Source organism: Hippocampus guttulatus, chromosome 14 (assembly GCF_054856545.1).
Source record: "Hippocampus guttulatus isolate MCC_2025c chromosome 14, RoL_Hgut_1.0, whole genome shotgun sequence".
Taxonomy (NCBI): domain Eukaryota; kingdom Metazoa; phylum Chordata; class Actinopteri; order Syngnathiformes; family Syngnathidae; genus Hippocampus; species Hippocampus guttulatus.
The window spans coordinates 16,303,703-16,331,523 of record NC_141274.1 but is presented as its reverse complement, the minus strand read 5'-3'; the positions used below and the strand labels follow the sequence as shown (position 1 = coordinate 16,331,523).

General features: G+C 42.2%; 1 protein-coding gene across 1 annotated transcript; it reads right to left on the bottom strand.

Annotated features, from left to right (window-relative positions):
* Window positions 1-855: 855 nt before the first annotated feature.
* Window positions 856-25,932, bottom strand: LOC147195363 (segment polarity protein dishevelled homolog DVL-3-like). Its single transcript, XM_086129056.1, has 15 exons — window positions 25,378-25,932; window positions 22,507-22,576; window positions 19,167-19,279; window positions 18,584-18,693; window positions 18,238-18,376; window positions 17,862-17,952; window positions 17,709-17,778; window positions 16,223-16,362; window positions 14,866-14,942; window positions 14,713-14,780; window positions 14,104-14,253; window positions 10,808-10,939; window positions 10,534-10,701; window positions 8,594-8,797; window positions 856-2,255 (listed from the first exon to the last, which is right to left on the bottom strand). The coding sequence occupies exons 1-15, from the start codon at window positions 25,536-25,538 to the stop codon at window positions 1,897-1,899; spliced, it is 2,052 nt and encodes a 683-aa protein (XP_085985182.1). The 5' UTR covers window positions 25,539-25,932; the 3' UTR covers window positions 856-1,896.
* Window positions 25,933-27,821: the final 1,889 nt, after the last annotated feature.

Below are 27,821 nucleotides of genomic sequence, written 5' to 3'. Positions count from 1 at the left end.
AAAAAAGTCTGTTCATAAAATCTTGGGTGATTATTACGCCCCCAAAATTAAAAAAATGTTGCTGTAAATTTCCACTGATTGAGATGTTTTACATATGTACTTATCCTCCCCTCCAGATTTCTTGACCCATTCCAAGCATTCCAAATCCAAAACATCTTGAGAAGAATCAGTATTCCACAGTCCATTTTTTTTTCCAAAAAAGTCTTAAATTTTTCTACATTTCATGAACAATTTTAATAACCATACCAACTCCACTTGATTCATAATCAATCCATTATCGGATCCTAACAAAAGGCCGTGGGTGTGCTGTAGCCTATCCCAGCTGTCTATGGGCAGTAGGCGGGGGACACACTGAGCGGCTTGCCAGCCAATTGCAGGGCACACAAAAACAACTATTCGTGCTCACAATCATACCCTGGACAATTTAGAGTGTTCAATCAAACTGCCATGCATGTTTTTGGAATGTACACAGAGAAAATCCACTGAGGCACAGGGAGAACATGCAAACTCCACACAGGAAGTCCAGAGTCTGGAATCGAAACCCGCACCTCTTCACTGCAGCTGGGTTTTAAATGCCAGATATTCATTTGATATGTGTGCGCAGCAGTGGACTGTATTATTTTGTTGTTGTTTTTAATCCAAAAGACGATGCTTTTTTGTGCATCTGCACTGAATCAAGCTAACAAGATGATCTTCCCTTGGGGACTGGAGAAACATACATGAACATTACTGGTGTGGTCTTTGTTTTTTTTTTTTTTAAAACACGTAAAAAACATCAATCTCAAGAATTCTCAGTGTGGTATGAGCACTACTTTTGGACATGAGTTGCTTCAGTGGTACGCAACTTTATAGAAGTGTTTGTTTACGAATATTTATTCAGGTAAAAACGTCATTTGTGTTTTCAGTCCAGTTATGTGCTGCACTACGACACATTTCGACTTTTTGTTATCAATCTGGTGTGTGCAAACACACACACATACAAACACAACACATCATCATGAAGTTCAGTCATAAAACTATATTTATAAATAAAAAGACATTTCCTTGATAAAAGAGTAGTGTGAGAGACGTGGTAGGATTTCCCCCCCATCACTATACATTGCAACAAGACCAATTTAAAATACTTGGGTTAAGCGAGTGAACTGTAATTATGTAGTGTACAAATTACTTGAGCCTTGTGTTTTGCACCGTAAAATAAAACTGGTTATGATCAACTACACATATGATCAAACATTCTCTTTCTGACAGGACTGAGATTCTCTTGAATTATTCTTTTTTTTCCTCATAGGTCAAGCAAAACATTTAAATCTGAACATGTTAACAGTTAGTGTCCAATCCAACGTTGTTTGGTCAGTGAAGGAGGCTAAAGGCCTTTTTCTCCGTCAGTTCTGACAGGGACTCACAGGGGGAGGATAAAGAATGTTGAGATAAGGAGGACAGGCAGGAGGGAAGAGCGTAGAGAAAGACAAATGAAAAACATCCACGTAGAAAAGCGCTGCGTCATCCTCCCAATCTGTCTGTTTGCACCATTTCCCTTTCCCACCCTCTTACTGGCTTTTTGTCCTTGCACTAAATCGTCTCCATTGAGAGGCGGAAACTGACGGGCGCTTTGGTGCCAACTTCAGCAAATTAGGGAGTTGGGGGTAGGGGGTTCTTCACTGAAGAAAGTATGGCCACAACTACTTAGAAGATAAGAAGAGAAACACTAAAGAGGCGGAACATTATTTTTCCTCACGCGCACGCACACACAGATTCACACACCAGGACCAGTTGCATCCATGCTTTTGGGAATTGGAAGCCTTGGAATACAGCTGCTGCAACATTCACCTCTGTTCTCCTCCGACACCGGGCGGCCCCAATCTGCTACGCTTTCATTTGCTCGCCCTCGAACCCGAGTCACATTACATCTACAAAGAACTCGCCAGCGTTGCCCACCGACATACGCAAGGACTGGCGTGACGCGGTGAGCTCGGGAGGGGCGGCGGCCAGCTCCCGGCCAGGGGGTGCTCCGGGTGCGGTTGTAGGCAGATGAGGCGGCTGCGGGGGCAACCCGGGGGGGCCGTAGACGAGGCCCTGCCCGTAGGCTAACGAATGGGCGTTGGCACTGCGGTGGCTCAGCGAGCTACGGACGCTTCGCTCACTAGGGGGAGCCGCCGAGCGCTCGCTGAGAGCTCGCTGGCTCCTGATCTCGGCTTCGCTCCCGCTGCCGCCAGATTTCCGCCCCTCGTTTTTGCTGCAGTTTGAGCCGCTGCTTTCTGTGGACACAAGCGAGCAGACAGTGAATATTAGTCGTGCGTAAATCATTGACTCAATCTGAGTCACAAACAAGAGCTGCTGGCTCCCACCAGGGTGCCAGTAAAAAGCCAACCGCACATATCTGACCTACTTTTTACACATAACATGCTTTTGTTTAATGGCGGCATAAAGGCCAATCATTTTTCTAACAGATCCGATGGCTCTTAATGACTTTAACACAAAAACAACTGCGTGTCAGAGTGCACTCTATAAAGTGGAAGTAAAATGTCGGCACACCCCAGTTCAAATGCCAGGTTTTTGTGATAAATCATGTCAAAGATTCAGATTCAGAGATTAATTTGACCTATAGCTGCTACAACCTTGGAAAAAAATCCTTGTGAAAGACGGGAAGTAAAAATAAACAACAAAGATACCATGTGCACACCTTTTTTATACCTTAGGTTGAGCCTGTGTTCAGAATGACCCAATCACGTTCAAACAAGTGAAGTCAGCACACGTTTGCCACCATTTGCAGGACCTCCAGGTTCCCTCACGTCATTGTCAGAGTCACTCTCGTTGCTGTGCAAACTCTTCAGAAATGATGCCGGCTTTTGCGAAAGCTCGAACAGTGCAAGCAGACATGTAAGACAGAGCATCTATAATCCATTCACATATTGCGGCATAACTCGCCCGGCGCCGCCTCGCAGTCTTAGTAAAGCTGTGTTCGCCATCGCTCCCACACCGGTCGCAACTTCACAATGGCCATTTCTGTCCATTAACACGGCAACTAATCACAACGGTAAAAGCCGACTCCACACTCCCTATTGTGCGTATTGCTACCGTGTTGGGCCCTTTATTCTCTACAGTGTAGTCCACCGGGATGTCGAAAGTCAGCGGCACCTTGTCCAGGTTGGTGATGTGGGCTGGGTGTATTTGTTGGCAATCTTTTTGTTGGATTTAAAAATACAAAGTATGCTTGTCTCTTACCACTTGCCGTAACCCAAGCAGCTATGTCGGAATGTGAGAATTGGTTGAGAGAACAGTCTGTAATGAAAGCCAAGTGAGGCTGGCAGAGCGGCAGAATAAAGGATTAAAATCTCCAAGAAAGCATCTTTATTTAATGCAGTGCCTTTCAAATAGTGGGGTGGGGGGGGGGGGGCGAGATGTTTTCTTCTTCTTGGGGGGGGGGGGGGGGGGGCATGACAGAAAATAATTGAGAAGCACTGATTTAATGTATGTAACGCATTACACTTTTTACTGCAGTAGGAATGGAAGATGGCTTTTCCTGGTAATCCACCGGACGTTCCTGCGCCGCTGTTGTCCTTGCCCGTATGGTGCCGTGCAACTGAAAATACTATATTACCAAAAATATTTGCTCACCCATCTAAATGACCAGAATCATGTGTCCTAATTACTTGGCCTGGCCACAGGTGTATAAAATCAAGCACCTAAGGCATGCCGACTGTTTTGACAAACATTTGTGAAAGAATGGGTCGCTCTCAGGAGCTAAGTGAGTTCCAGCGTGGAACTGTCATAGGATGCCACCTGTGCAACAAGTCCAGTCGTGAAATGTCCTCGCTCCGAAATATTCTACAGTCAACTGTCAGCTTTATTATAAGAAAATGGAAGAGTTTGGGAACAAAAGCAACTCGGCCACAAGGTGGTAGGCCATGTAAACTGACGGAGAGGTGTCAGCGTATGCCGAGGCGCATAGTGCAAAGAGATCACCAATTTTCTGTACAGTCAATTGCTACAGAGCTCCAAACGTCATGTGGCCTTCAAATTAGTCCAAGTACAGTACGCAGAGAGCTTCATGGAAAGGCTTTTGTTGGTAGAGCAGCTACATTCCGGCTATATAAATGCAGTCGTGTAAAGCAGCGTTCCCCAACTTCTTTTGCCCCACGGACTTGTTTAATGTCAGACAATATTTTCAGGGACCGGTCTTTAAAGTGTGACGGATAAATATAACAAAATAATATGATATGACCTGCGTGAAAACGGTGGTATTTTCTAAACATAATAAAAAACACGAATCATGACACGGGGAACGTCTTATTTGGCCGCAACACTCTTTGGTTGCTATGGTTTAAGGTTTAAACATGCCTTCATAATAAGATACACTGCAAATATAAAGTGCATGAAAAATACCAGGGCCGCATATTATGCAGAGTAGGCTCGGTGCGTGGGAATCTCCCATTTAGTTAGATCTGTATTTTAAGTTAAATGTAGCCTTCTTTTTCTTGAAAGTCGTAGGCTTCCTCGTCTGTCTCCTGGCTGGGCCTTTTTGCCTTGCCAAAGACGTTTGTTTTGTTTTTTTTACTCATTTTGCTAGGTCCTGGGTTTCATTTTAGCGGTAACTTATCACGTGACCGAGAAGCGCGCCTTGACCTGCGTCAAGAGTGACATACAGTAGACGGATGTAACAGAGAATCTGGTAATTTTTCAAAATAAAACACCTTTCAAGCTTTTGAAATGAATAAAACTGAATGTAAGTTATTCTTTCTGTGCGGCCCGGTACCAAATGACCCATGGACAGGTACAGGTTCGGGGCCCGGGGACCTCTGGTGTAAAGCACGCCACCACTGGACTATAGAACAGTGGAGACACGTTCTCTGGAGTGATGAATCAAGTTTTCCATCTGACAATCTGATGGACAAGTCTGGGTTTGGAGGTTGCCAGGAGAACAGTAGATTTCGGACTGCATTGTGCCAAGAGTGAAATTTGGTGGAGGAGGAATTACAGTGTGGGGTCGTTTTATAGGAGTTGGGCTTGGCCCCTTAGTTCTAGTGAGAGGAACTTTGAATGCTTCAGGATACCAAAATATTTTGGACAATTCCATGCTCCCAACCTTGTGGGAACAGTTTGGAGCGGGGCCTTTCCGCTTCCAACATGACTGTGCACTAAGCAAGGTTCAAAAAGACATGGATGACAGAGTCTGGTGTGGATGAACTTGACTGGCCTGCACAGAGTCCTGATCTGAACCCGATAGAACACCTTTGGGATGAATTAGAGCGGAGACTTGGTCGAGAAGGCCTGGCTCTCAACATCAGTGTGTGACCACACCAATGTGGTTTGGGAAGAGAGGTAAAAAAATTTCCACGAACACGCTCCTCAACCTTGTGGACAGCCTTCCCACGAGAGTTAAAGCCGTGATAGCTAAAAAATGAAGACCGATATCATAATGAACGTTCTGGGTTAGGAATGGGATGGCACTTAAGTTCATATATGAGTCAATTCAACTCAAATGCATTTATAGAGCACTTTCAAACGGCCATCGCTGCACACAAAGTGCTGTACATGGAGCAACTAACATACACAACAGTAAAGCAACAAATCAGTAACAAAGACGGTAGAGAGCACCAAACAGTATAACTAAGATCATAATTTGGGTCATGCCGAGTCAAATGCCAAAGAATACAAGTGAGTTTTGAGGCGGGTTTTAAAGATGGGCAGCGAGGAGGCTTGCCGAATGTTCAGTGGGAGGTCATTCCAGAGAGAGGGACCAGCAACGGAAAAGGCTTGATCCCCTCGGAGCCTCAGTTTAGTTCTTGGTACGTCTTTTTATGATGGCGCCCCCTGAGTGGCTGCCTCTCCAGCAGCGCATACCCACATTCTTGCTGCTGGAGGCTGCAAATTTCCCCAGTGTGGGACAAATAAAGGATAACTTATCTTATCTTAATAATGTCTAGTCCACAGACCTGAGGCTCTAGGCAGGTGTGAAGGCGCGGATGAGCTCAGAGAGGTAAGGTGGCGCGAGGTCATTTAGAGATTTGAAAACAAATAATAGGAGGTGATACTTTTGGTATTTTAAACTGTGCCTAGTAAGCATGTCTCTTCGTAGGTGCTATTTTTGGGACGTTTTGTACAATGCACGTCCAGGCACCTACTGAGGGCATGCCTTTAGCATCCTCAGTTTCCTCTATGTAAGCAATGTGTCGGCACAACATCAGTCTGCCAAGCAGACACCTCATCAAAGTCACTCAACAGCCTTTACAGATTTTGCGTTATTCGCGTCCCATCCATTTTGGAGAAAATGCAAGACTTTTATGGGAATTTTATGGTCATGAAAAAACAGTACATACACCATGAAGACAGTTAACACTCGAAGAAAATATGGCACAACACAAACATTATCAAGAATTCGCCAAAACCAACGGAATACATCGGGTCAGGGAGGCTGCCAAGAGTCCGACAGACACATAGAAGCTGCCGGAATTTCTGGGAAATAGTGAATGCTTCACCCATCACAAGGTCTAGCCTTCTCCATATATTTAGGCTGAGGTTGTGTGACAAGATTGAAGCCTTATTCATCCATCCATCCATCCAGAGCAGTTTATCCTCACGAGGGTCGCGGGAGCAAATTCCAGCTGACTTGGGGCACCCTGAACTGGTTGCCAGCCAATCGCAGGGCACACAGAGACAAACAACCAATTGCGCTCACACTCATACCCTTAGGACAATTTAGAGCAGTTGTTCTTAACCTGGGTTCAATCGAACCCCAGGGGTTCAGTGAGTCGGTCTCAGGGGTTCGACGGAGCCTCTGTCATGGAGGTTAAGACACACCCAACTCAACATGTCCATTTGTTATGACACGCCCACTTGGCCATCACTGGCTGCAGATGATCACATGACATCACTTGTCCAATCAGTGCTGTGGGAAAATTTAGCTCGCTTTGTAGTCAACGTGTTAGTCATGATAGTACGTCGTACAATTAAAAAAAATACACTTATCTCTTGATTTTTTTTAAACTTTTTTCTGTTTTTAATAAATGCATTTTTTTAATATCTTGAATTTGTAAAAAAATATATTTTTCACTCATGAAGGGCTCGGTGAATGTGCATATTAACTGGTTGGGTTTGGTACCTCTAAAAAGGTTAAGAACCACGGATTTAGAGTGTTCCATTAACCTGTCATGTTTTGTAATGTGGGAAGAAACCGGAGTACCAGGAGAAAACCCACGCAGGCACGGGTAGAACTCCACACAGGAAGGCCGGATAAGACCTCTGCACTGTGAGGCGGACGTGCTAATTAGACGACCACCGTAAGCCTTATATTGTCTTTGAAAAGAAAAACATTTGAGCCTGTCTACATTTTACAAAGACGCATTTTAAATCGCCTAAACCAAAATGGTGTTAGTTGATGTAAAAACATTGAGAACCAACTCACAAAACTTTAAACAGAAGTTCTGGGATAACTGTGTGGGCAGACGGTGGGCTAGGTAAATATTACTATTTGAGCATACTGCTGCAACCACGATGTCTGACTTTCCACTCCCACACGGTGATTATTTCAAATTCAAGTTGGTGGATGGCGGGGTTTTTGGGAGAAATCGGCTTACTTCTGACAGAGGCAGGCTATGTTCTTGTAGCCCTTTGAGCAGATTGAAAGTAAACATGGTTCACTGGTTCAATTTCTGGATTCAAAGACTAGACATCACACTTGTATACAAGTGGTACTTTATGCAATACATAGCATTAGTAAAGCTGCGCAACTGATGACAAACTAAAAGTGTTCCTAATTGCCTAAAATGTATATATGCTACATACCTAACTATAATAACACAAAACATTCTATTTATCACTATTCTATCACTGCTCACTGCCAGGGACGGTGCTTAAAGCACTGAATGTTCCCTTCGTGCATGCACCATTTGGGAAATGCCTATCAAATTATGACTCACCTGTAACCCCTGAATAAACCCGAATGGGTGTAAATGCTGTCACCAGAGGTTTGTTTCTTACAGAATCTTTTCACGTGAACGCGAAGATCCCGAGTGACAGGACACCCTGGCAGTCATTCGGGATCCATAGAATCATAGTCAGTCATAATCAGTCCCATTTTACTTTACTCTTAAAAACTAATGGCTTGCAGATAGCTGGTTTAAAAACAAAACAAAATAAAGAAGAAGGGTGTGCATGTACTTGCAATAGTTGCTAAGACTCTCAGTAGCTGCCCTGAATAAGTTAAAAACTTAGCTCCTCCTTAACATACATTTGTCTCATAGTCGTGATGCATCACCTACCTCAACATACTTCCATGACACTAATTACCGTCCTACTTTTGTATTTCAACAAAGCTTTGGTGGCGTCTTAATTCAGAGAAAGCACAAAAATTGCTGGGGATAGGCTTCGCAGAAATACAAAATAGGTGAATTTGGAAATAATAAACCACAAATATATGGGTGGCGGGGGTGCTGTATATCATCCAGCTTTTAAAAAATCTATATACGGCTTGACTCAATTCTAATAATCATGTCTGGAGTTTGCATGTGCGGACATAAAGGAACGGAGGGAAGTGTTGTGTTCCTCTTCTCTTAGGTGGATACAGTTTTATAGCTCATTCGGTTTGTGCACTCACCGCTGTGCTGGCTTCCGGCACTGCCAGCTGCTGGCCCACCATGGAAGGGCTGTGGCAGGTCATAGGGGTGAGGGATAGGGAACTGGTAGGGCAGAGGCAAAGGCCAGGGAGCTGCCCCGGGGTGGGGCAGAGGTGGAAGGGTGTCCTGATCTGAGGCGCCCCCACTGGAACCATCGTGGTCATGGAGCGACAGGTGAGTCATATCTGTTGGGCAAAAAAGGGGGGAAAGACATTTTTAGCCTGTTTTACTCAACAGCCGTTGACATACATGTTAAAAACTACTTGCCCTCTTCCTGATTTCTGTTCTTTGCATATTTATCACACACACATATTTCAGTTCATCAAACCAATTTTCATATCACACAGAGGCAACCCCAGGAAATATAAAATCCAGTTTCAAAATGGCAATTGAATTCATTTAGGCAAAAAATAAAATGAAATAAAAGCTACCTGCCCCTATGCTATGTGAAAAAGTAATTGCCCTCTGAATGTAATGGTTTGTGCTACCTTTGGCAGCAATAATTAAAATCACGTATTTGAGATAATTAATTGGTGATGAGTCTTTTACATCACTGCTGCAGAATTTTGGCCCGCTGTTCTTTGCAGAATTGCTTCAACTGGAGGGTTTTACAGCATGAACTGCCCGTTTAATGTCACATCACAGCATCTCAATTGGATTCAAATTGCAATTGGATTCCAAAACATTTTTTTTTTTTCACTCATTCAGAGGTGGACTTGCTGGTTTGTTTTGGATCGGTGTCCTGCTGCATGATCCAAGAGCACTTGAGTTTGCAGGCGCAAACTAATTGTTGGACATTCTGCTTCAGCCTTTTCTGGTAGACACAATTAATTGTCCCATCAATCACAGGAAGTTGTCCTAGTCCTGAGGTACCAAAGCAGCCACAGACCATCACACTACCATTACCATGCTTCAGTGTTGGCATAATGTTCTTTTTATCAAATGCTGTGCCATTTTTAGCCCAGATGTAACGGGCCGCACATCTTTTATTTTCTAAAAGGCTTGCACATCATCAAGATGTCTTTTGGCAAATGTGAGACGAGCCTTTGTGTTCTTTTTGGACAGCAGTGGTTTTCACCTGGGAACTCTCCCATGAATGCCATTTTTGGCTTGTGTCTTTCTTATGGTACAGTTGTGAACACTGATTTGAAATGAGGCCAGCGAGGTCTGGAGTTCTTTGGGTGGTGTTTTAGGTTCTTTTGCAACCTCGTGGATGAGTCGTCGTCGCACCCTTGGAGTAATTTTAGCTGGTTGACCATTTCTTGGAATGTTTCCTATTTTTCCCAGTTTTCCCCATTTGTGGATAATGGCTCTCACAGTGGTTTGATGAAGCCCCAGAGGCGTGGAAATGGCTCGTAACCTTTTCCAGACTGATAGATTTCATTCACAATTTTTTCTAATTTCTTTGAATAGCATGATGCGTATGTTTCTTGAGATCTTGTAGTCTACTTCACTTTGTCTGACAGATTCTATTTGTGATTTCTGAAGACACATTGATGCTATGGTGTTGCTTGTGAAAGTGAACTCAGATTTCCCAAAACGGTCGTTAGTCTCTGTTAGTTTGTGATTTAACAAGGGGAACAATTACTTTTTCACATTGGGACACAGATTTTTGGATGTTTTTTGCATCTTGATGAATTTCATTCGCATTTAGAAACTGCGTTTTGTATTTCCTTGGGTTTCAGTCTCAGTGTGATCTTAAAATTGGTTTGACGAACTGAAGCCTCAGTATGTGATAAATATGCAAAGAAGATAAAAATCAGGAAGGGGGCAAGTAGTATTTCACAGCACTGTATACGCTAATCTTATGTAAATGATATAGAAATAGGTAAAAAAATTCACGATGTAGAGAGACTGTACCGATTTTGTTTTTTTGAAGTCTACTCAACATGTTTTACTGGAGAATTCCATTTCCACTTACTGCCACAGAGGTCTCCAAAAACATAGTAGCACTGCTCAGAAAAGGTGATCTTGTTGACAGTATGTCGGATGTAGCCAGCCTTCAGAAGGTTGCTGGCGTATTTACGCGCTTCTCTGCGATCTGTGAAGCCTTCCACGTGATGGAAGAGCCAATCCACCACATCAGAGCCTAGTGACACAATAGAATAACATTGTTTCAAACTCAACTCAAAGATTCAAAGGTGTGGCTTTGAAAGCAGAAAAAAATTGGCATGTCTTATTTTCCCAGACAATACCAATGAAGGCGTTAGCGATGGTGATCTTCAACCACATCCTGTCTCGCACTTCCAGGCCTGACTCTGGACAGGCCATTGCCTTGGCAACTGTTGCCATGTCACTGTGAATGGAGAGGTGGAAGTCATCAAATCCTAGAAAGACAAGAGAAGATATGTATGCATTAACATAGAGTCCCATCTTAAGCGGTATTCACACAAGATTTTGACCAACACAGCACAGCACAGCACAGCAAACACTTAAGGCTGTTTTGCACCCTGCACTTAGCACAGCGCAGTGTGCCATCTTTATTGTCGGAGCTGCCGTTCCGCAACGGCGCTGCATTGTTGTGTGATAGGTGGCAGCATGCAAGACTGGCGCCTGCACGAATGGGCGGCACATTGCAAAAAGTTCAACTCGGCAGCAAGGCACTGAACACCTCGCAGGATCCATGAAGAGAGATGTTGGTGCAATGATTTCTGAGAGCCAACAGGAGGATATTGGTACACTGAAAAGAGCATTAAGTAAATTAGTGAGGTGTTTAAGTAAACTGAGCTCCGGAACACTTAACACATGTGGCGTATGTTGTAAAGAAGGCAGAGCTAAGGACAGAGCTGTTCACTACTTTTTACGTACCAGGTTGGTTGAAAATGGTAGCAATTTCTGATGTGAGCATTTTAACCATTACAAATGTTAGCTTAAATTCAAATAGAGCAGGGGTGTCAAACTTATTTTTGTCACGAGCCACATTGTAGTTACAGTTTCCCTTGGAGGGCCGTTATGAATTTTGAGAAACCACAAATTTGTTTCTTCACCTCCACATATTACATATACAGCGCACAACAAATCGATGGATAACTAGTTTTAAAATAAGAAGTCAAGAATAATGACTGTTATTGCGGATTACATATGACAATTAGAAATTTTGGTTCAGACTTTAGCAAGCGTCATGGAACTTGACATGCTTGATTTGCTTTCACGGGCCACATAAAATGATGTGACAGGCCAGATCTGGCCCCCAGGCCTTGACTTTGAAACCTGTGAAATAGAGCAAGGCCGCACAATACTCCACATCTCCTCATCCTTGTTATAAGCAAAGCCATGTCTTCTGTTGTAAGTTCCTGTTCGGTTGCTTAGAAATCAATGCCAAATATGGATTAACTTGTGCTGGGCCGCTGTTGTCCTTGCATCGTGCCGCAGTGTGAAAACCAAATGGCAGCATGTCATTGACTTTAATCTGCCCACCAACAATCAAGATTTTCGTTCGGCAAATCAAAAGTCTTCACATGACCCAGACTGTTGGAAAGTCAAGAAGCAGGGTGGGCCAGGTGTTAGCCAACTCCCACTTTCCCCCTCATCATGTCTATTTGATGACAAATCCAAATAAACATTCAAGCTTCTTACACTACGTATTTGTTTGTTCTAATTCTGTCATCTTGAATCCCGCTTGGCTATGGACTTTGTGGCTTGAACGCCCTTGGTGTTGCGCCCACTCAACAAGGATTTTTCTATTTTAAACATTTAACGTTTTTAAGGCTAGCAATCATCAGCCAGATTGACTCCAAGCGGATAATTCTGAACACACCTCATCCCACGCGATAAACTTTGCTGATTTTGGTCAGAATGGGGGAAATAATTTACTGTCACAGTTTAAGTATTCATATTGTTCCTCTTTCAAACTTTCGATGCATACACTGGTCTGTTTTAGAAATCATAGATATGTGGTTTGCTGGGACCCCTCCTGTATCTGGACAGAAAACCTGGTTGGATTAAACTAGTTTTGTTTAACTTGGATTTAAATCTTGACAAATCTGTTCAATAACAGCTAGGACATAGCGAACTCAATGTCCCCCCTAAAAGCCAAATAGAGACACAGCGTTCCTATCAATTTATTTTTTGTTTTGTGCAAGACTTGTGGGGTGACGAAGCATATTGTCTTTCAGTTTTTTGCCCTTGATGGGCCTTATAAGCTCCCAGTTAGGTCGGTAATTCCTTCATTATCCTAAATTAAAGAGCATGATCTTTCCCTCCAAAATGCCTGCTGGGAGTAGTAAGAAGTGTGCAGCAATGACCTACTGGAGTGAATCTTTTCTGAGGTCAAAATAACAAAATGGGTTCTGTGCTCAGCACATTCTTTTAAGGTTTTCATTGTTGAACTGTTTTCTGAATGGACACTTTGTTTACTTTGTTTATTTCCTGAATACACCAACTATGTGTTGGGAGCGTGTATTAAACAAAAATCATATCCTTTTCGTAGTTGAATCTTTGTATCCGATTGCATCATGTCTTTTTTTCATGCTCGTGGGTTTTTTTTTGTGTTGACTCATGCAATCTGAGACCACTAAAACTCTTAGCCTAAACTCTTTCACCTTTATTCTTAAAGTGTTAAACGTGGCATGATTACAAATTCAAGCCTAAACGTAGTACAAAAGAATTCCACCTTTAAAGTGGATCTAGAACTCACGGGAACAAAAAAAGGTTTATAAGAATAAATCTGGACACGCAAGTTTTACATGACAAAGAGAAATCATCTCAAAGGATGAAAAATAAAACGCCCCTCCTCAATATCAGAGGGGAGATAAAAGTTGTGAGTTACGACTGACTTTTGACAAGGGTTATTGAACAGATGGGACGCTAGCTCTGAAGCTGAATGCAGTAAAACGCTGAACACCGTAAAATGTGGTGAACAGACTAGTTGCTGGAATGCAGTAAGAGGGATGGGCTCGCCAAGATTTACTAACGTGTCTGAGGGGGATACTCAACGTGATATGGCTTTATAAGTCAGGGTGTGAAGGAGACAAGGCATTCTAAGTGGGATGATATTCAGATGTTAAAAAAGAAAAAAAAAAAGAATGGCTTTGAGCTCTGCGGCACTAAATTGTAGTCCTCAAGGTGTCAATGTGCAATTAAACTAGGCATACATATTATGCAGACCATTAGTTTCATAAACTGTACATCCATCAATACTTACTACACCCAATCAGGTGTTCTATAATTCATATTCATACATTACTTTCAATACCCCATCCACTTTACAATAAAATCACAAATATTACTATGACATAAGTAGACGATATTCACTACGTCCCACATAACATGCAACATCATAATCTTCATTTTTTGTAGATTTTTTTTTTAAATTAGTTTTTGGGATTTCTTTTAAACTAACATTGTATGCATCCTATCATGGGATTGTTGCTGACTCCGCATTGATTGCAGCTTAGTTATACTGGAAGGGGGATCCCTCCATCTGCAATCCCTTCACAATCATATCACATCAATTGCACCTAACGGCCTTGCACATGGCGACCGGACTCACGTTCAGTTTCTGGAATGGAGCTGCTGATGGAGGAGCTGGTGGAAGTGACGGTGCTCATGGAGGGGCTCATTCCGTAGGCAGGATACACTCCAGTCATTGCTGCAGTATGCGACACCCATGCCGCAGGGTCAATGGGTCGAATTGGCTCACCTGAAGGATCAAATGTAAGGTTGGTTCATCTCAAGCCAAAGTAGGCAAACATTCAAAAGAAGGCTTTGGACTGAGTTGCAACGTCCATGTTATTACAGGGCCTGGCAGCATTGATTAAACCACGGCGCTGCGGCCATTAAATGTGCTGTGAGCCAGCAGGAGGAAATGAATCCAGTTTCACTTCATTATTCATAAAACTATTACTTATATGATACTAATAATGTATCTTTATTCATCTATGTCAGCGACATTTAGTGACAAATAGAACAACAATTAAATGCTGTTCCACTACCACCACATATCATCACTATTTCAGTATATAAACTTTGGGTGACATTTTTGTTTGGTGTGGTGTTGTGGAATTTTTGGGATAATGTTAAATATGTGCGCCTTGGTTCAATAAATGTTAGGAAACACGGCCCTAAACACAGTGAAGAAACCAAAAGAAAATGCACTCACTTCTCGGCAGAGCAAAGCAGCTCCGTGGGTTTGGGTCCCAGCACTTAGCCACAGTTAAAGTTATGGGACTGGTAAGAAAAACAGATGCAACATTTTGCACATTTAGTGCGACATTAACTATGCATTGTGAGAACACTGGTGAGTTCCTGTTACCCGGGCTTGTGTACGATGTCACGAAGCACTCGAACTGCATCATCATTGCTCATGTTCTCAAAATTGATGTCGTTCACCTGCAGGTAACCCCAAAACAAAAGAACCCGCTGATCATTTTTTCATTTGCTTAGTTGTAGTTGTACTTAGTAGGGTTGAAATTGCTCAAACACAATCTTACATACTATTTCCTTAGTACACTACATTACATAAACCAAAAATGTGGATTTGGCTGTTGAGCAGCTCTTGTTATTAAGTCAAATGCCAGTTTTCTGTAGAGGTATAAATTTAAAAAAAAAAAGGGAAAAAAAGGGTATTCTATTATGAGCAAACTTAGTAAAGACTGACCAAACAAGACCAGTCCAAACATAAAAAATGTCAATGAAGAACAAAGCTCAGGGGAAATCTACCCAATAACACTCTGGCACCCGCGGACTCACCGATTAGATTTGTTTTTCAATCATTTCTAATCCGCATATTCTTGGAAAGGCGCATATTCTTGGAAAACGCTTATTGGCATTATATTCCCGGTTACTCAAGATTTGGGGGGGGGGGGGTTAAATAAATAATAATTTTTAAAAAGGACCCAATGCGATTATAATGTCCATCAATTATAGGCAGTGTTTCACTATTTGCGGACCGCTCCTAACCACATCCCACCCTTGCAAATAGTGAGGGTCTATTGTATAAACACAAGTTGCATGAGTATGATATTTAGACACGATTATCAGACATTGTGACCAAGGAAAATCCAACTGTCCTGGAATATATTCAAATGAATGACAAATACCACAAAACCAGGCATCTTCCAATTCTCTCACAACAAAAATATTTTCCATTCCGATGAGGACATTACAAACAGGCCCACTGCCGCATGGTTTCCTAAAACGTTTGAAAAGTTTCACAGCCTCAGCAAGTCGTCAGTGGAATGGTAATTAATTGCCAGCGCTCATTAAAGTACATATTTTGAGATTCATACCCTTGCCTTTTTGACTTGCATATTCTTGGAATATGGCTAATGAAGTACTAGCAGGTAAACACTTTTACATACAGCCATCTTGAGCAAAAATGAAACAGTCCCGTGCCATAGAAGGTCGCATCATGACTGACAGGGATTGAAAATGTAAGAATAAAGAATGGACATGGGACAGGGAAGCCACAATCCACAAGCATCCGTAGAAAAACCATGATGAGCTTTTGTTTAGAAGTTTTGACTGCTTTCACATGACTTCACCCCAGTTGCTGGCGCGGAACACAAATCTGACAGACACTGGCCCGCACGCGCATTCCAAACTCCCAGGTATGGGCCACCCCATTTTTAAATTTGCATAAGGTGCATGCAACAAACACAGCCACACACCTGCAACAGCATGTCCCCTGGCTCAATGCGTCCGTCAGCAGCTACAGCTCCGCCCTTCATGATAGAGCCAATGTAGATTCCTCCATCTCCTCTCTCGTTACTCTGGCCCACAATACTGATGCCCAAGAAGTTGTACTTCTCTGGAAGAAAATGCATATTTAATATTAGGACCACCATCGAGTACTACATGCATACAAAAGTCAGGTACAGTGAGCCCCTCGTTTATACCAGGGATACTTTCCATACCCACCATAGACATTATAAAAATAGCCATTTTTAAGATATATATTCACCCCTCCTGCATGCTTTATACACATCTAAACTTATTAAAACACACTTTTAAGTACCGGTATGCCTCAGCGCCTGTTCTCATTCCCTTGCTTTCATAGTTCTTTAAATAAGAGCTTCAAGCAGACGAAGCTTACTGTCAAACTGCTAAGCAAAAGAGGAGAATAAAATATTGTATATTTCAACACTCTAGTGTACAAGCAAACCATATAAGTTTGTATGCCATTATATAGAATAGATGTTACAGTAATCATAAACCTTCAAACGATGGCTATTTTAACTCACAGAGCAGGACCACGTACAAAGAGAGCAGACAATTCTCATAAGCATAAGGTCACAGTCGTAAAGCTCCTACATTCAATTTTTTTTCCATCAATCAACATGATTGGTCAGTCCCTAAAATGGGTTGCTCTCTTTGACTATGTGATGTTCATGACTCAACAAACAGTTTGTTTGTTTTTTAGCTTTTCCTTAAATGTGACTGTTTTGGAGATGCTAGGATTCCATCCTATGCCACTGATATATTCACTTTGCTCTGTTATAACAACAACTCAGTTGGGGACCTTCTTTGCATCGTCTTCTCGCCCTTGATTACCGGTATATGCTGCATCGCATCCAGTAGACCTGAGTGCTACAAGTTATGGCAAAAAGTGGCTCTACACTGAAGGTGCACAACTCTGAATCTGCATTTCCCTGTATAATGTACTGTCAAAATCCATTCAGTAAAAATGGTCTGCAATACAGCAGCTCTACCAATGAAGAACTGCAAGATAGATAGCAAGGGAACACTGTACTGCACAACCATTTTCTCAAGGGACATTTTATCCTTCAACACAGCATATTTACCGGCATCCAATGACTCATAGATATAGACAACTGTAAAAACAAAACAACCCAATTTTTCTTTTAAAAACAAAAAAAGACCATTCATAGACATGGATTCTTCACAGAAATCTATGAACTATTCATTAGCACAAAATATGAAGTCAAAATTCACCATCAACTTTCATTTCAACATCTTGGTTAAAGTCAGGTTATCTTAGAATATCAACAAAAAACAATAACAAAGAATGATAACTAAATGCAACAAACTGTACAAATTATTGATACGACCATTCAGACAAAAAAAATGTAACTATGTATCTATAAAGAGTCGATAATCTGTCTTTTTTTTGGAGGGTAAAATCTGGCAACTTACCCATGTTGAGCGTAACTGTAATAATGTTGAGGGACATTGTAGAGTCTGTGATGCTGCTGAATGATGATGACTGGACACAAGAACAAAAGAAAAGGGAGATTGCTGTAACTTAACGGGAAAATACCAGTGTGTGGTTGACTCGTGTCGTCTCACCCTGTCCAGATTGGAGGCTTTGGGTTTCCGGCGGCGGCGGCGGTGTCGTCTCATTAAACGAGAGGAACTCTGTTCTGTGGAGCTGCTAAATCTGGGAGCCAGAAGAGACATATTTCCGTATGAAAATGATGTTCCACAATAGCCACTTAATAAACAATTATGGCAACCTCTGGCAGAAATTCCATTCAAAGATAGTGACTTGCAGTGTGCAGTAGAATCCTACAGTTCAGGGGGTGGACAACTGCCGTAGGACAAGTGCAATAGGCTAAGTCTTTCAAAAGTCACTGATTGTAATTCCAGAGGCCAAACAAAACACTGTCACTGCAAATTGACCTAATCAACTTAATGCTCTGAAAGGCAACGTGGGCCGTGTTACCTGCTGGTAGCATCGTCATCCTCGGAATCAAAGCAGGAAGTGGACTCCAGCTCACTGCTCATGAAAGAAGAGCAGCTGTCGTACTCGGCTCCCCCTCCACGCCCTGCTGGCCGTGACAAAAACCCGTTCTGCCTACTGCCTGTGGAGGAAAAAAAAAACAAAAAGCATGCAGAAAGAGTCATGTACGGGTTTGTTGAGACAAGCTAAAGAGAACTGTCCCAACAAAGACAGCATCAAGTAAAGGTAAAGCTCCAAAATCAAAACACATTTTTGCCAAAAGTACATTTCTATCTGCTGTGAAAATGTTTGTAGAGATAAAAATACTGGACACAAACAGCTTCCTGACCGTGGTCACTGTGCTTCCGTCTCGGCTTGTCCCTCTCTCTTCTTTGAGACACCATAGAGCCCGTCTCCGTGTCATTGTCCAAACTGTCCCGACCGCTTGCAGCTTTCCCACTACAGATGGAGGCAGTGCACAACGAAGACAGACTTGCATTGCATTCATATAATAAACACCTAATTCCCCAAACAAGCCTTGTCCCAAATGATTGCAAATTTCTAATTATTTTGCTACATACAGGCTGTGCCAGGCTGGTGTCAATTCTATTGACTTTACAGTTTCGAATGTTATTCTGTTTTTGTTTCCTTTTTTTAGAAAAGACTACAGTTTCGAATGTTATTCTGGGTATTTTTCCTTTTTTTTTTTTAGAAAAGACTGAGGGCCTTGTTCATGACATATAGGAATCCAAAGGAAGGCGGCCATGCCCTTTTTGCAGAACATACAGTGTTAAAGTTCGGTGGGGCTCTGAGTGACCTCAGAGTTAAGATTTGGTGTTGTGCCACCACTATCAAAACAAGTTTCGTTACAATCAATGTGTCTCCCCCTTCAGCAAAACGACAAATGTGCAACATTCTCTCCATGTACTGACTGGTAAGAAGGTGGTCGAGAGTCTCCGATGCCTCCGGTCCTCTCCAAAGGGGGGGCCGCCTCAGAGTCTGCCACTGGAGCTGCATCTGTGTGGGTACCTTCTCCCGACACCAGCTATGAGCAAGTGGAGAGGTGTGTCATTAAGAGGGACAGAGACAAGACCAGGAGGAACACAGTACTCCTTCGGCACTATTCTTGACAATTCAATTCAACATTCAATGTTTGCGTTAGTTTTACTGCTGCCTGGACTAAACAGATATGACAAATGATGGTAATCGAAACACTTATCAAGAAGAGTAAATATCATTAGGAGTAGCTGTATGCATTCCCAAAAGGGGGGGGGGCAGTCTTCGAGATGGATAAAGGGGGTTGGCAGGAAGATGTCAACTTACTTAAGGAGCCCCTGCTCTGTTGTGAGCAGAAAGGATATTATTGCCAAGAGTAACACAGCATGCTTAGCCTTTCATCATCTTTTTAAATTTCTAATGAGGTTTAATGTTCTCATCCGATTTGAATGAAAAAGCTTTCTTGTTTTATTGGCAAAAACAAGAATGGAGGATCTATTCATCTCATGACTAAGCATTTAACAGTGATTACTTGTAAAAGTAGTCCACATGGACCAAGGACACAAGATGGATGCATATTTAATCCTATTCATGTTGGCATCACAACCACCAAATCGAGCAAAACGAACCATTTGCCCAATGCACAATATTAGCACCACATGCAATTTGGCTTTCTCCAAAGAAGGGCTTTAACATTAACATGATAAATGAGTTGTTTTTGTCACTCAACATCAGATTTAAAATGTGAAGGGACCAGACAAACAAAAACAGAGCATGAACTCATTCTAACTTATAGCCATCATCCATTACAGTGAATCTTTTGTGCAAGTCTGTTGTTCACAAGAGTGTGTTCAAAGGGACGTGCTTATTTGATTTATGCAGTAGGTCAGTTGATGTGCAAAAAGATTGTCTATTAAAAATAATTGGATGGGCAAAATCAGCTGCCAGTTAGATGAAACAACGGTGTTGGTCTCCTGCTGGGCTGTGGTGAGAGCAGGGCAAGCCCCTTGTACTCCACGGGGCCATCAATCCACTCACTGAAACAACACGTTCGACAGTGGAGACAAACAAGCTGCCACATCGTAACAGAAACAACATTTGGGGGTCCGTGGAACTTCGGAACAAGACCAACATAATAATGGGCACGCAAAGTCCCAAGAAAATCCAATACATCTTCATTGATACAGCACTTTCACGACAGCTACAGCTGTAACAATGCACTTTACACAACATGTAGCATGAAACTATAAACAAAAGAACACACAAAGTTGACAATAACACAATCAAAACAACTTTTGCTATGTACATAGGCCTTGTTATTTGAAGCAATTATAGATGAAACACACTAAAGGACAGTTAGCATTTACAATCGCAACCTCAATGAGGATCAACATTACACAAGAGGTGTTGGCAAACCTACTTGTAGAGTGCTAGCATGAACAGCTGAAACCTCCTTGTGAGATTTAACCTGCGAGTTAGATGCGCTCAGTCTCTGTTTTTTAAGATGGATTTTGTCCTGTGATTTCACTTGATGGTAATCCAATTTAAAAATCAAGAAGGGAGGAAGTGAGGCCATGTCCGGCTAACCCTCAACGGATGCCTCCTTTGTCATGGAGACAGGCGAATGGTGGCTCAGGACCTTGCACTGACTCCCTACATGCAAGTGCAAGCTTGAATGTGTTACGTGCATCGATTCGTGTGGCTTAGGCCCACCGCACACCGAGCAATGTGGCCAAACGCACACCAAGCGAATTAACACTGCACATTTACCAATGCGCTGCAATGGAGAAAACTGGGCTGATGTTGTCATGTTTTGAAGGACCACATGCAGTATACTGCACCATATTGTTTTTCACACACATTAGGGCTGAAGGATTTCGGAAGAAAAATATAACTACGGTACAATGATTCCCCCCCCCCCCCCCCTGCCAATATTGCTAATTCATATGCAATACATTTTTCCAAGGTCCCATTTATTTTTTTAACACCAACACGAGCAATAAATTAGTCTGTATAATAATAAACAACATCTGACTCATTGTACATCAATGTTTTGGTCCTAAAAGTTAGGCTAAAATAAACTATGAATTCATATGAAAGACAGTTTATTTATCTACTTCACTTAGTGTTGTTAACTTACTAAACACTTTGACTTGCAGTCTTTTAAGCATTCACTACTACAACTTCACAACATTCTAGCCAACAAGTATGCCCTAAACACAAGACAATAAATTAGAAGTCAGTCATGCCAAAAAATCAAAGCCGCAGCTTTACCTCTTAAAATGTTCACATTTCATGCAACAATGGTACATAAACACGTGAACTGCACTTCACATACAGCGATGGTTGTTTTAAAGTGCTCGATAAATACAGTTGAGTGGAGTTTAACGACTGCAAGTCAAGTCAAAGTATTGAGCAAGTCAACAACTGTAATTTAAGTGGATAAACTGTCTTTCATATTATCTTGTGGTTCATTTGCCTTTATTTCAGCATAAACCTGTAACCTATAAGACCAAAACATTTAGGAATAACAAATTTTGATATTATTTACTGTAATATAGATGAATTTATTGCTTGTGTTTGTAAAAAAATAAAATAATACAGGGGAAGAGGACCTTGAAAAAATGATCAAAATTTAAATCGCAATCCCAAATATTAATCACCTGCCCGACCCACCTCATCTGGGTTCTCTCTACTCTGAGCCCCTCCTGGGTGAGCGAGCTTCTCACCCTATCTCGAAGGGAGAGCCTGGACATTCTGCGCAGGCAACTCATTTCAGCCGCTTGCATCCGCAATCTTTCTTTCGATTACAACTTACAGCTTGTGATCATAGGAGAGGGTGGGGACATAGATTGACCGTCAAATCAGGGGCCTTTTGTTTTTCGGCTCAGTTCCTTCCTCACCACGACAAACCGTTTCTTCTCCAATTTCTTTTTCCAACTGTTTTAAATTGAAAACTTCTTCTGTTTCCCGTTCCGTTCACAAATTGCACTACTCCTCTCCCATCATCTGGCATTAATATTTGGCCTTGGCGGAGGTCTGCGCTCCATTGAGTGTTTGAGCCTTGTTTTGTTGTCTCTCCAGTGAGACTTTTCCATGGTGAAACCAGTTAATGTCCATGATTTAAAGCCTCACAATAAAAGTTGGAAAGCCTCTTCTATTCAAAGTGCACACAGAGACGCCACTGTCACTGAAGCAAACTATTGCAGTAATTCTGAACTTGGGGGTTTGAGCAAAAAATTATGCCACTGATCCAACGCATGCATTTGAACTTACCCATGACACCACACGTCCATTAAAGCAGGGCAGTTTTGCATTGTCATCAGATATTTCCTCTTTTACCACCCTGCAAAGCGAACAAAGGGGTGTTTCAGTCAACTTGTACCTAGACAAAAGCACTCTCAGGCAATAAAATCTGAAGCTGGTTTAGAGGCGGGCAACCACGACCGACACTAATGGAGCAACCCGACTGATTAACTCTATCAGTGGCTCTTCAACTTTTTACATCAAGTATCATCTAAAAAAATACTTACCAAAATGAAACCACAAAATTGTACTGACATGATTAAATGAAAAAAATTACTGCGCACAAGTAATTCAAAACTTGACCTAAATAAAGGTCGAAAAACAAACGGTTCTTAAAGATGAAATAAAAATGTCATGAAATGAAAAGTTAAATACATCTGAACTATATTCAGCCAGTGATTCTTTCGTGTACCACTTGATTAATAATAGTGGTACTTGTATCATACTTTTGAGAATCTATTCAGGACACCCCTTGTGTACACAAGAGCAGCTGCAGATAAACAATGCCGTCCGCCTGTCAACAACACCGGTGCCGTGTTATTTAACTGTGGGAATGCCCACATTTTAATCCCTGATTTCCGAGTAGCTGTTTGATAACCAAACATCTGCATTGGATTAAGTACTCATCGACAATAATTAAATACAGAAATGGCATGGAATAATCTTCTGCCTCAGATAAATACCGGGAGATCTGGCAGGACTTCTACTAAGAACTTTGCAACCTGATGGCTTGCTAGTTCTTGTTGTGGCACTGTTTTGATTTGCAGGTGTATTTACAGAGATCCCTTCACCTTTCCCAACATGAATAGCAGTCCTTTGCTGATGTGGCCAAGTTGCTTGCTGCCCCGCCCATATTTGAATTTGACGAAAAACAACTTGAGAAACCTGGCTTAAGTGCTCAAAATAGAACATCTCTCACTTGACTATTTGGACACCATTGTCTAGGAGAATGCCATCATGTACACTTTTTCCAGCTGAAACACAAAGGGACACGGCCATAAATCTGCCAGAGTGATGAACGGTACATTCCTAAGTCCAACTCTGCATTCCTCTGACTAATGGACAACAACAGCAGGGGACTGGTGGACAAACTAGCTCAAACTCTTATACCCCTCTGACATCTGCCTATAAGCTGATTATACATATCCTCTGGTGCTGACAGACATGCCGCTCGAAACTGCTTATTTTTCAGCATTTGTCTACCTGCAATTTCACCTGGACTCACAAAGCTGGAAAATGTGGTCGTGATTATTTGGAAAGCTGTTTGAGCATGTATTTGATACACTTGATGTCAATCTTAAGGTCTCTGTACTACTATTCTGTTTGTATTCACTAGGAGGGAACTTAAGCATAATCGTAGGACAACTACTATGTTACTAGTGAGGCTAAACTGTCCACTAGTTGACAACTGTGTGCTACTAATACTAGCACTAGTACGAGTACTTCTAGTGACAAATTTCACGAGTAACAGCTACTGCTTCACTGGAAAAGCCTCTCTCGTAAGGCAGTTGTTTGACTTGTATGCAGAAATGTTTCATAGTAGTGGAATGAAGGGCTGAAACAAATCACTAACAATCAGAGGTGGCAAATCCAGGTCCAGAAACTAAAAACCCTGTCACAGTTTGGCTTTAGCCACACAACTGCAGGATTTTTACTTGGGAAACTTAAGCATACTAGTAACTCGGCTCATCAGCAGGCTTTGCAGAAACCTGATAACGATCCTGATTATTTGAATCAGGAGTGTTGAAGAAGGGAAACATGTAAAACAGATAGGGGCTCTTGAGGACCAGACTTAGGCATCCATGTAATAGTGGGTCAACATGTCAGAAAGTAGCGGAAGACAGTCGTGTAAATCCATCTTGAGTAAGACAGTCGTTATACTAGTGCAACCTTTCAATTAATAATAATAATGTACCCTAGTTGTTTTACCAGTACGCAGATATGTCACACTGTAGTGGGGGAAAAACACTAGTAAGAGAGTCGTTCAACTTGTGTGGCCTAGTTGTTCTGCTAGTATGCAGAAATGTCAGACACTCGTGGGAAAAAAAAGTCACTTGTAGGACAGTTCGACTAGTGCGCTTTTCTAGTGCGCAGACATGTCTTGCAGTAGTGTGAAAAGGTCACGAATAAGACATAGGGATTCTACTCGTGAGTATTAATGTCATTTAGAAGTGGACGGCAGCAAGTACTGGGGGGAATAACGTCAAGATAGTCTTTCCACTAGTGCCTAGAAATTTCACGCAGTAGGCGAAGGGGAAAGCAGTCGCGGAAAAAAACGGTCCCGTTTCTTCATCGCCGTTTTTCTAGTGCGCTGAATGGTATTGCGAAGTGGGGGCAAAGAGCGTTCTAGTACGTGGACAATTAATCTAGTGGAATATCAAATAAACGTTCAAACAGCTTTCCATAGGGGCCTGCTGGATAACTACTTCTGACGTTAGCCCGGTAGCACTAGCTTTCCATACATATCCGCCAACTGCCGACATTGGTGACGCACAAACTGGTTATTTTTCAGCGATTGTGAAAAGCTTTTCGATGTTATGGGGGACTTTGGCCGGGGGCTCTCGAAACTGCCGAAGTCAAATTAGGTAGGCGCGACAACAGGCTACGAGCGTCGTAGGACTAGCCTCACGAGCAATGTAAACAAACGGCGTGGACGCTAAACAAACGTGCTAGCCGCTAGCAGCTAACAAAGGAAAGCTAAAGAAGCGATCGACAGCCAGGTGAAGCGATGACAAGCCAGCTGGCTCCTCCACTGGCAAGTCTCGCAGCACTTACGTTAGGAAATCCACAACAATGACAGCCTAAAAATGACGTTTATGAAGCAAGCATATAAACAGTTACCCGAAGTCATCGTCCATAGATTTGAAGAAGAACTTGTAGTTGGGTTTTTTGAGGACATTTTTGAAGTCTGCCAAAGTCACTTTGTCCGCCGGCACAGACAGTTTCACCAGATAGGGTGTCTCCTGGTCGTCGAGGTGGTAGATAATTTTGGTCTCCCCCATCTCGGAGTGCGGCTGAGGCGAAGAAGCAGGCTGGGCGCATTAAGGCGAGGGCCCCGGCAGGCTCCCTCTCGGGCCCCGACTCCCCGTGGCGCTGGCGGCGGTTGTGCCGTGGTCCCTCCCCGGCTCTCCGTGCCGTGGCCGTCCGATTCCGGTTGGTTTTTCTACGCCAGATCAATCCCACCCACCCAAAAGGTCCCTATTCCACCGCGATGGGTTCGTACATTTTACACGGGTTGCGTTGTGTTACTTTCGGTGTGGGTTTAACTCAAAATCAGAAAGGAAGACGACTTAAAAAAAAGGAAAAAAATCTCACTTATGCTCTCCGTAGCTGCCAAACTCGTCAGTCTTGAGTGTTTGGTTGCACACGAAAACTGCACCAAATTATCCAGGTCTATCTGTAAGGGATGCCTCCTACAGGAGAGGAGGAGAACTGAAGTCATCCGTTGATAGCATTTTTGTTGCTACAGTAGTCAGCAAATTTACCACGCCAGCAATTTGAAATTACAAAATCACTAAGCAGCCATTTTCAATACTTTTATAATTCCTCTTGATATTTTAGGTCAAATTTGAAACGTGATTCAAACATTAAAACTAACGCATTTGACGAATGAATAATATACAGGGATACAGTAATTCCATATTGTTTCGGGACGTACACACGCATCTTATGGAGTTGAATAAATTAATTTGAATAATTTTATCCATTCTAAAATTGAACCCGAACTGAAAATACATTTTAGGCCTGTCTTTTTAGGACCAACTAATTTTGATCAACTACGTTTAGACAAGCTATGTTATCAACATTCTCTTCATTTTGGCAAAGTTTCGTATTAAATGTGTAAAAATCGCAAACGAACGACCAAATTTTGCTGTATTTAAAATATTAATTTATTTGGATATGATTGCGACCATAAACTGAGGAAGGAACGTTGCGTTTTGGGGGTTTGTTTTGTGTATGTAAATAAATAAATATATCAATAGTATTAGGATGTTTTGTTATGAATTTTGTTCTGTATATATATATGTGTGTTGAATTGCGTATACTTGTGTGTGTGTGTGTGTGTGAGAGAGAGAGAGATTAAGAGATTTTTAGGACCAACTAATTTTGGTATTTATTTATATGTATGCACGGCCCAGTGGTTAGCGCGTCGACCTCACAGTGTAGAGGTCGTGGGTTCGGCTCCGGCCTTCCTGTGTGGAGTTTGCATGTTCTCCGTGTGCCTGCGTGGGGTTTCTCCGGGTTCCCATTTCCTCCCACATTCCCTAAAACATGCATGACAGGTTGATTGAACACTCTAAATTGTCCTTAGATGTGAGGGTGAGCACGGATGGCTGTTCATCTCTGTGTGCCCTGCGATTGGCTAGAAACCGGTTCTAGGGTGTCCCCTTCCTACTGCCTGAAGATAGCTGGGATAGGTTCAGCATGCCCCGCGACCCGTTAGGATAAAGCAGATCAGAGAATGGATGGGCGGGTGTGGATATGTGGGTCGAGATTATGATGTCGTTATGAATTTTGTTGTGTGTATTTAAAGATGTGTTGAATTGTGTATACAGTACTGTACACACACACACACATTTCTGTTTTGGCTTGCTTACTGTATTTATTTTATCTCGACCCGCAAAACAAAATAAATCCGCTTAAATAAACTTAATCCATCCATCCATTTTCTAATCTGCTTTTCCTCACAAGGGTTGTGGGTGTGCTGGAGTCTATCCCAGCTGTCTTCAGGCAGTACGCGGGATACACCCTGAACTGGTTGCTAGCCAATCGCAGGACACACATAGACAAACAGCCATTCGCACTCACACTCACACTTACACTTTGGGACAATTTAGAGTGCTCCATTAACCCCTGCCATGCACGTTTTTGGAATGTGGGAGGAAACCATGAGTACCCGGAGAAAGCCCACGCAGGCACAAGGAAAACATGCAAACTCCACACAGGAAGGCCAGAGTCTGAATCGAACCTTGCACCTAATGTGCTGTAACCTGGTACAAATAAAAATGAAAGTAATCTTATGAACACCATCTAATTAACACACAATTCAATGATTCTCCATGAGCAATAATGACTGTTTTATATAAGGTTTAAAGACTGGTCAACTGTTAAGAAGTTTGTTCAGGTAGTGCTAGGGCTGAAATTACAAAATAGATATTGCGCAATATAAAAGCCTGTCACAATCACGCAAGGAGTTGGGTGAGAGGGCTCAAATCAATATTTCAACATCACAACCTTAAAACTGATTTCAAATTTGACATTCAATATTAACACAGCAGCACAGG